Here is an 11,300-nt window from a genome sequence, read left to right as displayed (position 1 = left end):
CATATAGTTATATATCATTTATACCACTTGTGTGCGACAGAGATAACCATAGCTATTCTATATCGCATATGGTATGGCTAGCTTCGATCAATAATATCCAAGATATGCTGTCAGTCATCGAAGTGCCCGTGAAAAATAAGAACTAACCCACGATTCAAGAATCTATACGAGTACTACACGACAGACGAAACATTCACATTGGTTTCCATACTAGCACGTGTCGGGGCGTCAAGCAATAAAAATGACGGAATAAAAAAAATAAAGTTATATTCAAGATTCTACAAACCGCATAGAAACATAAGTACATATAAAGGAAAATCTGTCACTTTCTCTCTTAGATGTTGTATGGGACTGCATATCTAGTACACTATTTATCGAAGACCGCTGGTATGCTAGTACGCTAATAGTATTCACATGACAAAGATAAGATACATATTAGTAGACACCTTTGACATCGTTCTAAATACCGACATTGTCTAGACAGCGCCGCATCGCGACTGTGCTGCCCGTTTTCACTAACGACTCACAAGGAAAGGCCTACAGAAGTAACACCTAATCTAAGGAGATTCCTAGGTATAAGCCGTTCACGGTTCACCTATAGTTATCGCTTAAGACTTTGTGAAACGTTTTTTTTTATATACGTACACATCGCTTTAATCATTAGGCATTCGAGTTAGGCGATGCCTTAGAGAAAACGGGCATAAGGGTCCTTTCTACGCCCCGCACTTATCAGTATAACTTTACACTAATATCCCATTTTATAATTATTTATAATTCATAACTTAGTTTTAAAGTTGGGTATAGGTATAACAAATGTTAAATAATATGGTGCATGCACAATCCATATCAGTATAACTTTACACTAATATCCCATTTTATAATTATTTATAATTCATAACTTAGTTTTAAAGTTGGGTATAGGTATAACAAATGTTAAATAATATGGTGCATGCACAATCCATGTTAACTAGTCGGTGGACTTTTAGCTACCACGTTTAAATATGCCCCAGAAATATGACACTTTAAATAATTTATACAGCATAATAATAACATTAACATTAAAATATAACTAGTGTCTTTGTACAACATTCGTCTACCTACTGTAAATGTTCAGGAAATTTTGCAAGCAAAATATGGCAACTTATTTTACAAATTAGCAATTAGAACTATTGGCAGACAATGTTAATTTATAATATATCAATGGCATACATTATTAACCTAAAGAAAATTGGCAACATCTTAGTCTTATATTAACCGCGCTTTTTGTTTGACACCGAATATTGTAAATACCGTTAGATTATAAAAATCTAGCTACCAAAAGATTGCTTACAACCATGAGAACGTTGCTTAAATTTTTTCAGTACATTATGAATCAATAGTTTATAAGTGAACCGAAATATTATAAACTTAAGTTGTTTTAGGTAAGCATTCACTCGACCGTACAAACAGTCAAATGGTTGAAACACCGTAGGGTTTTCTTCGCTACGAATCCGACAGACCTAATCACCGTGGCGCATTGGACCCAATGGAACTTATTACGTATATACGTATTCTTCTATTCTTGAAATTTAACGAGACATATCTCGCGAGATAGAATATAATCTAACGGTATTTACAATTTTACGCAAACATTACATTACATTAAATTCTTTGGTATTTCAAACGCCCGATTTTATTTACCAATCTTATACAAAATCTTCAGATCTCCTCTAATAATGAGATGGGTTTAGGGCGTAGTCCACCACGCTGGCTGAGTAGCATATCTATTTATTTTCTATTTATTTATTTATTTTGTGAGCAATATACATTTTCACAAAAAAAAAAAAAAAAAAGAGAACGTTATGGGACCTCACAGGCAATCAGGTTTCTTCCCGATGTTTTCCTTCACCGTATTATCTAAGTCATATTTCATTTCTTAAAAATGAAAGCTAGACTTGTGTGCCGGGTATCGAACTCGTTCTCTTCGAAAAATAAGGCTGATGTCCTAACCACTAGTCTATCACCGCTTGTTAGGAATAGAAATAGGATAGCACTACTAAATTTTATCTGCGCTGTAAAGAGTTTGGATTAGATTGATTTGTTAATTTCGGGCGCATCACTACAACCGATCTAGGCTACAGTAGAGATTTTGCTACAGAACGACTGTCGACCCACGGCCAATAAAATTTAGCGCGATATCAGATACCGAACTCAATAATTATTGGTATGCAAAATTACGCATTGCGTCATACAAGCGCATTGTCCGCAGTGCGTCCGTACACTGCAAACGGGGGACGCGCGCAGAACGTTCTAGAACATTTTTTATTGTGCTGAATGCATGGACGAACTAGTGCCACTTTGGGTTTTAATTCTGTCAAGTAGATGACCTACTTTGTGTTTCTTATAAAATTAAAGAAAGGACTTATCGTATAAGGCTTGATATATTTTATACAACACTTTTGAATTGTTTTAATTTGGACGACCCTTACTTTGCAGCATATTTACGTTAGCAGCATAATTAGGTAAATTGAATACATAAACCGATAATCATTCCTCAATATACACTTATCTACAACAGCAAAAATAATGTTTTACAATTTTCTCTAAATACTCACTACAATTTTTAACTCAATGTTAAGTCTTAAAGTTCCTACATGAAACTACGTAGGTACCTATAGTGTATCTATGTGAATCCTGATCGAACATAACCGGATTTTTACAAGGATAACCGAAAGATTGGATAAAGCATTGACGCGTTTCTAAAATTCTAGAGTCAATACTTCAGTGACGACAAAAGACAGATTGTGACGTCACCATTGAAAAACGGAGTTAAAGTTTCAATAGAGAGAAGCAAGAAGAATAATAAAGTCTGCCAGAAAAAACTACTCAGGCCTGAATACCATTTATCAGCGTCGATTCTATAATTTATATAGATAACAAAAATACAAATTTATTAGCAGCACGGCTAGCATGGGCAGGGCACGATTATCTCCCCAGGGAAAGGATAAAAATGTATCTTCTCCTACAGCTTTATCAACTCTCAGGGCAATGGCACACCAATGGAAATTATTTCCAAATAATATATGTTTAATAATAAATTACCCCCGTTTATCTCAACTTCTCCTCTTCAATGTTCCCGTGCTTGGACACGTTAATTATTAACGTATTTTGTCTCCTGCCTGTCCTAGCCCTGCTGAGAGATAAGAAATAAGAGTAGGTACCACAGAGACGCTTATTACAGCTGCAAATAGCAATGCTGCGTTGCAAATGCTGGTCTAAGGCTGCCAGTCCACCGGAGCGGAGCGAGGCAGCGGAGCCGAGAAACGGAGAAATATTAACCAATAGGATTGCACAAAATCTCCGCTGCTGTGTCTGGTTCACTTACGAGTGAACCAGACACAGTACGCAACTGCGCTCCGCATTAGTCCGTTTCTCGGCTCCGCTGCCTCGCTCCGCTCTGGTGGACGGGCAGCCTAAAAGCGTGTTTACCGGTGTAATTACAGGCACGTGAGGCTTACACATCTACGCCTCAGGTCGATAGATTGTAGGTCGTGTTACTTAATTTTTTTTATAAAATGTACCACTCGGTTTTACATTACAAACTAAAACGTGACTCGATACAAATTGATCGGTCGAATCGAAAATAAATGATTCAGACCGTATTTCTTCTTGGTCTTAAGCTACTTAATACATTATTGTATGGCAGGAAATATTGGACCTTTAATAATGTATTGTGAGATAGGCATTCGCAATGAAAGCCAACGTACTGTTGCTATCGATTTAAAAATGTTTGGCATATTTTAATTTCTCAATAATAAATAAGTCGTGTCACGTAAAAAGGTCGCAAATGATCTAATTTTGTTATTCACAGTAAGTGATTACTTATATTACAATATTCATTGTAGCGCCTATTTAACTAAGATTAATGTTTACTTTTCCTAAATAAATATTAATTTATTGATATAATCGTACTCATTCCCATGTGATTATATTAATTGTCCACCGCGCAGGTTGACGGTTAGTGCTCATTTTACGTGTCCCGACCTATAAAAAAATATTTAATAGCACGATAAAACGTAGGCAAGTACGATAATGCTTTTTACACGCCACCTTAAAACCGAAACAGCAAGGAGTGTAGTGGTCTTATTTTAAAGTATTTGGTATAATATCATTTTAAGCAAATCTTAAAAGTAAACTTAACAGTAAATATTTATCATTACAAAACTCATATATAAATAACAAAAATTATTCCCACATCGTATAAATTCACCATTTTTTCTTACCAATCTTATATTATGAACAAAAAGTAAATTAAATGTGTTAACATTAAAAAAACAAATTAAAAATCTTCTTTAATCTAAAAAGTAACAAACATTTTTAACATAATATATAAGACAAGTAAGAAAAAATTGACTTTATCTAAATTCAAGACTCCCTAATTCTTAGTAGATATCAATTTACAAGAAGACTCAAAGCTTATATTGCCGGCTTGAATATATTGTTTCGAGAACAAGTGGAAAATTTTACTGAGGCGCTTGATAAAAGCTGATAGTTATAAGTTGATTTTTCTGTGTTAGTTTGGCAAACTAGACCAATTTACTTAAAATTTGCTTCATAAAATTATTTCAAAAAACATTCTAACTGGTAGTTCTAGTTTGCCACAATCAAGGAAGTTAGGGGGAACCGTTACTATTAATTCATATTTAATTAGGCATCTCTGGCCCTAAACTGAAACCTATACATAAGTGAGTACCAAAAAACTAATTGATAAATAATGCTTGACAAAAAAAAAACCGGTGTGTGTACTTATAATGTACGCACATAAGCTATATTTATATGCTAATCACATTTTTTTTTTATCATTTATTGTAGATATATTCCGAGAGAGTAAATCTTCACATAAGTACAATTTACGCATTCACTTTTCATAACACACCAAAGAAGTATAAGCTCAACAACAACTGGACTATTTTAATATGACTGTCTATTAAGCTTAGCTTTGGCAATCAGTTTAAATAATATAATTGGGATAAATTAGGAACTATTAAAATCAATATTATGCTCAATTCGAAATACAAGCACAACACTTCTTCAGAAATTATATGATTAGGCTATCCTACTCACATCTATTAACATTGATCTAGCTAAACGCTATATAAACTTATGCCACCTAGACTCTAGTATATCCCATATATAGTTATTTTGTCTACTCCCATGCTTTAAATCATCTTGGAAAGATTCAGAAACAGTCTGCTTATTGCCAACAATAAAACAATGTCCTAATATATATTATACTGAATTGTTTCAAATGTCATAATACACTAGTTTTTTTTTTAAATACCTTCTGCACATTCACACAGCTCAATGCGTGATATCTGTATGAATTTCAAAAAAAGAACACTGTAATTCACGCGCGTTGCACACATTTTATTAATCGCACTATACAAAATGTTCATAATTACTACTGCAATAAATAATTATTTCATTAATACTTAGTTTATTTGTATACACAAACTCAGTAATGGATAAAATTTGGTTACTAGGACTGGCTGTTTCAATGTTAGCAGTAAGCTGTTTCAGAGTCTTAAATAGACCATTCATATTATGGGTGTAGATAAAGAATTGTATGCGACTGTTGAACACTCACTTATGTGATACTGTGATATTAACACAGCTATCTCATTAATAAACCCACATTCGTATTTTAATACCCCTTATTAAACAACAGTTGCATAAATAACTAAAAAAAATGTAAACCATAATTAAAATATGACTGTGAATATAAAGTTAAAAGTAATCAATCAGATTTAGAATAATAAACATGACATGAGTAAAAAAGTGGCTACAGTAATAGAAGAAATAATATTCATATTTTACTATTTAATAGTAGTATAATATTAATGAAGGTTTTTTTTTATAACAACCATGGTTAAAAACCATGATTACTAGAAAAACCTAGAATTACATCTTGTAATATAAAAATATTTACTCATAATGGAAAAATCTGTCTACAATGATAAAAAACAGACAAACATACGGACCTATTAAATAATGCCTTTAGCTTTTTCTCAATTCATATTACTGAAATTACATAAAATTGTGTAATCGCACTTATTAAACGTATCTGTAAAAATCAGTAGTTCTCTGAAATATAAAAAGATAGATAACATGATATCATAATCATGCTTTTATTTTTAATGTTCTATCATATAATAATAATAAGCACCTAGAAAACAATTGCCAACGTAGCAATTAATATTTTAAGATAATGTAAAAAAAAACTTTTTAAACATCCTAAAACTCTTGGATGGAATAATACATAGCTGAAAATATATCAACTTTAATGTTGTCTGTTATAATTTTATAGATATAATATATATATACATATATATATATATATATATATATATATATATATATATGTATATATGTATATGTATATATATATATATATGTATATATATATATATATATTATATAGAATGAGAATTAGTTTTTTTGGCTGGTACATTTGTTTGTTTAAACGCGTTTAATTCAAGGTCTACTAGTTGGATTTGTAAAATCATTTTGGCATTTGACAGCCTGATTTTAAAAGGTTTATTAATATTAACCTACAGCGCTTAGGAGTCAAGCAAATAGAAAAAGAGGTTCAGAAGGACGCTTATCGAAACCTATTATCACGGACAGGCGAGCGTAGAATAGCGAAAAAAGTTGTAAAGGAAACATTTACTTATCATAGATAGCACGCGGACGAAGTCGCGGGCAACCTACTACATTTAATAATAAATATGCAGTAAGTACATGCATTTATTACAGGTTCTCTATTTGATCTTGATTCCTTAAGTTTTTAAATACATATTCCGAGAGAGCATAATAAATTTTAAGGTGCTTCATTGCAAGTTGGAATTTTATATCATTTTAAAATTGATGAGAATACTATATGCTCATGAATTTTATGATATATATGATATATATGCATATAATTTTGGCAGCAAAATTACCTGCCAGTCGGAGATAACTTTCGATTATCAGAGATGATAGGAATCCAGCACCAGTATCTAAATCTTTATAAATTATCAAGTAAGTAGGTTCTTGATAAAATTTGAACTTTGTCTTAACCTCCTCAAAATTTCACACAAGGCCATAATTAGAGCAATAAATTAGTCCATTGTATACAAATGAATGCATTACTTACTTATTGTTGTACCAACATTTTAAACTACTTTGGTTTGAGAAATATTCTACTTTGGTTTGGAACATTCTGGCTCATGTTTTTGGCATATAATAAATAAATTGTTTCAAAATTTCTTAAATGAAGTTTTTGTATACATGAATACAAAAGAATTTTAAATATTATTATTTTTCTTATCCTTATTCCACGTTATGTGTGGTTGGCAAGTTATGTCTTCTTCAAATTTGAAGACAGACTTGTTGATTTGGTTTTGCCTGCCTGACGTCAACCATCCTTGGGAATGTTTTTATTAGTGGAATAACCGCCACCTTCTGTTTCAAAGGGGTAAGGTGTTAATCCCTTTTTAATCATCAGTCAGCTTCTTGAGCATTCACATGATATAATTCCAGACCCTTTCAGAGGATTCGCATCAGACTCATTGTAGCTCCGCTTTATTTGCTATGGTAATTTTTGAACAATAGATTGTTTCTTTTAATTCTTGAAGTTATTTTAATTCTGGTGCCACTAAAAATACGTGTGCGTCACGCTTGAAGCACCTGCCGTTTCTTTTACAGGGCTCCATTGTTGCGTTTGCGTGTATTTTATAAATATTAATAAATTAAAAATGTCTTTCAATTCCAATCCTATATATGTTGATGATAACTTAATTCTGTACCTCCTGAGCTTTAGCTTTAGGAATATGATACCTCAGATTTTCACTATGTCCTTCCTTGATCAGCAATGTTAATAACACTGCAAGAGTTGTGTCTATTTTTTCTGGAACCATCCAGATTACATAACTCTGCTCCTGCAGCTACAGAGGTTAATGCAACAGTTTTATCAAAGTCAATTGTTGTATAGCCAATGCTAGCACTAGGTGCAGGATTGGCTGTGTTGGCAGCTGAAGATCTGTCTATGCTGCTCTGGGATACCACTCTGCCACGTGGCTGTGAGCTGTATGAAGTTGTGCTTTCATTTTTAGAGCTATTGTATGACTGACTTTCTGGTGATGCCATATCTCTAACTGTCTTAATATTATCCTTATTTGAATCAATGTCAAGGATTGCATAGTTTAAGTCTTCAACTGGAGACATAGATGCAAAAGTATCTGATTCAGAAAACTTTTGATTGCGGTCCAAGTTATTGATAATTTGTTTACTATTCTGAACACTGTCAGTTATAATATCACCAAGCATCAAATTAGCGTAAGTATTAATTTCAGCTTTTGTTCCGACTGTGAGATTACAGTACTCAACTTGTTTGGGTGTAAGAGGTGTAGTAGGTACAACTTCATTTTTATTTGGATCAAAAGTGTTGTTATCATTGGGTGCTATATTCACATACAGCCTAGAAGGTTCTTGTTGTTCTATACTCAATTGTGCATAGTGTTCACTAGAATTACTCATTGTAGGAGACAGAAGACTTTTATCTGAATTATTCTTTGCTTTCTCCCCTACATACCTATTTTCAAGGAAATGGTTTTCATCCTCAATGTCCCTTATAGTATTTAGTGCTGTCTCCTGTCTCAATGTATTTCTAAGCATAGCTAGATCTCTGTTAAAGTCATTCGAGTACACGTGTCTGTGGTCCGCTGCCATTTCTGCTTGGTTATTGTTATGTTCACGTTTAAAATCTCTAACTTGGTAAACATTAGTCACATGGTTACCACTGGCTTGAGGGTGTGGATACAAAGGCATAACTTCTAAGATGTCTGCACTTGAAGGTGAACGAGGTGACTGGGTTAGCGTTGGCAATGTAGTTGGGACTCCTGGGGTAACAGCAGTTGGAAGATTGTTGTTAAAGCTTTGAGCCAAATTTTCTGGTTGACCATTATCTATAGAGGAACGATGGATGACACTAGCTTGCAATGTCTGTCGACCTTGTGGTGAGGGAGAGAGCCTGGATACAGGGTACTGCACAGAATCATGCACTACATTTCTTAATTGTATTTGTTGTTGCAGTGCTTGGAACAGTATTGATGCTCTACGACATCTAAATGCATATATACCTTCCCCTGTTTCACATCTTCTGCCTGAAAAGAGAATATTACTTAAAAATGACAATAATCATTGATTTTTTGTTAACCTCCTTTGCAGTTGTGAGTGCTGCAATCTTGTAATTTAGTTTTTTGCTTAGTCAGTCAGGCTAGTTGCTAGTTGTAAAGTATTTCAAGTTCCAAAAAAAGAAAAAGAAAATAGGCTTGAGAAGGCGCTTTAAGTAAGGTCATCATAAGTTAACTAGGTATTTATTCTTTTTGTGATCACCATCTCAAATTGTCATTTCAATTTTTTGATAATTATTTTCATATCCAGGTTTTGTCTATACTCAATATTCCTTTCTATTGCTAAGTATGTTTTGAAGATATAAATCAGAAAAGTTAAGAAATAAACACAAAAATAAATTAATAATTGCATAGCAACACCTGCTTCTATTCAAATTTATATAGTTACTAAGTTTGATATTTAAGCTCATCATCATCATCATCATTAATGAAAAGAACAGTAGTCCACTGTGCTGGCCAAGTACAGACACCTATGAGAATATGGGTAAACCACAGGCAAGGTTTCCTCCCTATGTTTTACAATTAAAGTAAGTGTTATTTAACTGCTTAAAATGCACACAGCTCAGAGGAATTAGAGGTGCATGCCAGGGATCAAGCTGATTTGCCATTAGACTATAACCATAGGCTCCAGTATTTCATTCAAAGGTTTTTTTAATTGATTAGGTGTACAGCGGGGTCCCAGTATTGGACTGGCAACTGAGCACTGTTGAATGCAGCTTGGCCGACCCCCAACAAGGGGGGCAGACTACATCAAACAAGTACAAAGGATGGCCCAGGATCGGTGATTTTAGCATACCCTACAAAAGACCCTACAATTTTCAGGCAGTGGTATTTCAATCGGTTAAACTGATGAGGTGTATGAGTTTAAAAAAAGGCATACTATTAACAGGTTAGCCAGCTGCCATCTTAGACTGTATCATCACAGTGTTGTAAAAGTTTAAATGATATGAATATTTTCACTGGTATTGAAGCTAATAATTTTTATTTTAGTTAAGTGTGTAGTTTACCTGACTCAAAACTAAATATTTCTCCTTCAAATCCATACCGTCGCAGGGAATGTAGGGGCCACACAGTGGATTCTCTCCCTTCTCTGTATAAAATTATATCTGATTCTGTTATTTCTAGCTGCCCTGTACACAGATCTGCACCGTTTTCATCGATATTAACAACACGAAATACGTTGGGGTGTAAGTCAGAAGATTCTTTTTTACTTTGAAAACAGCCCATTTTGAAGATTTAGAAGTAGGCTTATGAAAAAGTGATCTGAAAACTAAAATTCATTATTATGAATATTGATAACATTGAAATTCAAGATAACATCGAATTTGAAATTTTATTGCCCATTTTACAGTTATGTGAAAGGTAAAGGTATTTGTATACACACATTATTAGAGAATCTCATCGAAATTTTATCATTGTTTCAATGCAGCTCATCGTCGTAACTCGTAATTTATTTCACTTGTAAACAAAAATTATAAATAAAGATCACAGAGTACAGACTACATGACCGGACTTACTCAGAGTGATCACAGATAATCCCATTATTTTTTTCCCATAGGGAAAGGGCAAAGGTATGTTACTGTTCAGCAATGTCTTCGGTGTTTAATATTCATATTATATTTAAAATTGAAGGCAGAAAGCCGTGTCTTTAGTTTCAACATTCACATTCAATTTCAATCTCATCGTAAGGCGTAAAGCCATTTCTTAAGTCTAAAATATTGATATCTTAAGGCCATGTTTTCAGTTTTAGTCAAGTAAAGTAATTTTTCCTAATTCAGTTACTTCAGATGTCTTTAATAATAATTGTTGATTTAATATATACATAAATAATCTTGCATGCTTCCGTGTTCTTTAAAAGCTATTAAGTAGTGCGCGGAATAATCTTTGGTGGTTTATGAGTCTCTGATAATTTGTTTGTTTGTTTGTAAATAAAAATTTATTCCAAACATCCTTAAACTCCGAAGACCTGATGGACTCCAGCGGAACGAGCAGGGCAGCAAGTCGGAAGTTCCTCCAGATTCTCCTCTTCCCATAATAACGAATCAAATCAAAACTAGGTATATACAACTATCTCAAATAGACATCTAA

At 33.3% G+C, this 11,300-nt stretch overlaps 1 protein-coding gene across 2 annotated transcripts; it reads right to left on the bottom strand.

Annotated features, from left to right (window-relative positions):
* Positions 1-6,468: 6,468 nt before the first annotated feature.
* LOC120627721 (fibroblast growth factor receptor substrate 2) lies at positions 6,469-10,676 on the bottom strand. Of its 2 annotated transcripts, none has more exons than XM_039895744.1 (3): positions 10,597-10,676; positions 10,220-10,482; positions 6,469-9,182 (listed from the first exon to the last, which is right to left on the bottom strand). In XM_039895744.1, exons 2-3 carry the CDS (start codon positions 10,437-10,439, stop codon positions 7,870-7,872), a joined length of 1,533 nt encoding a protein of 510 aa, XP_039751678.1. In that variant the 5' UTR covers positions 10,440-10,482; positions 10,597-10,676; the 3' UTR covers positions 6,469-7,869. The 2 variants fall into 2 exon arrangements, with proteins under 2 accessions (XP_039751678.1, XP_039751679.1); XM_039895745.1 differs by having other exon boundaries at positions 10,220-10,475.
* Positions 10,677-11,300: the final 624 nt, after the last annotated feature.

The sequence above is a fragment of the Pararge aegeria genome, chromosome 11, assembly GCF_905163445.1.
Source record: "Pararge aegeria chromosome 11, ilParAegt1.1, whole genome shotgun sequence".
Lineage (NCBI taxonomy): Eukaryota > Metazoa > Arthropoda > Insecta > Lepidoptera > Nymphalidae > Pararge > Pararge aegeria.
Note: the sequence above shows the minus strand (reverse complement) of the source record. Positions and strands in the feature narration are given on the sequence as shown.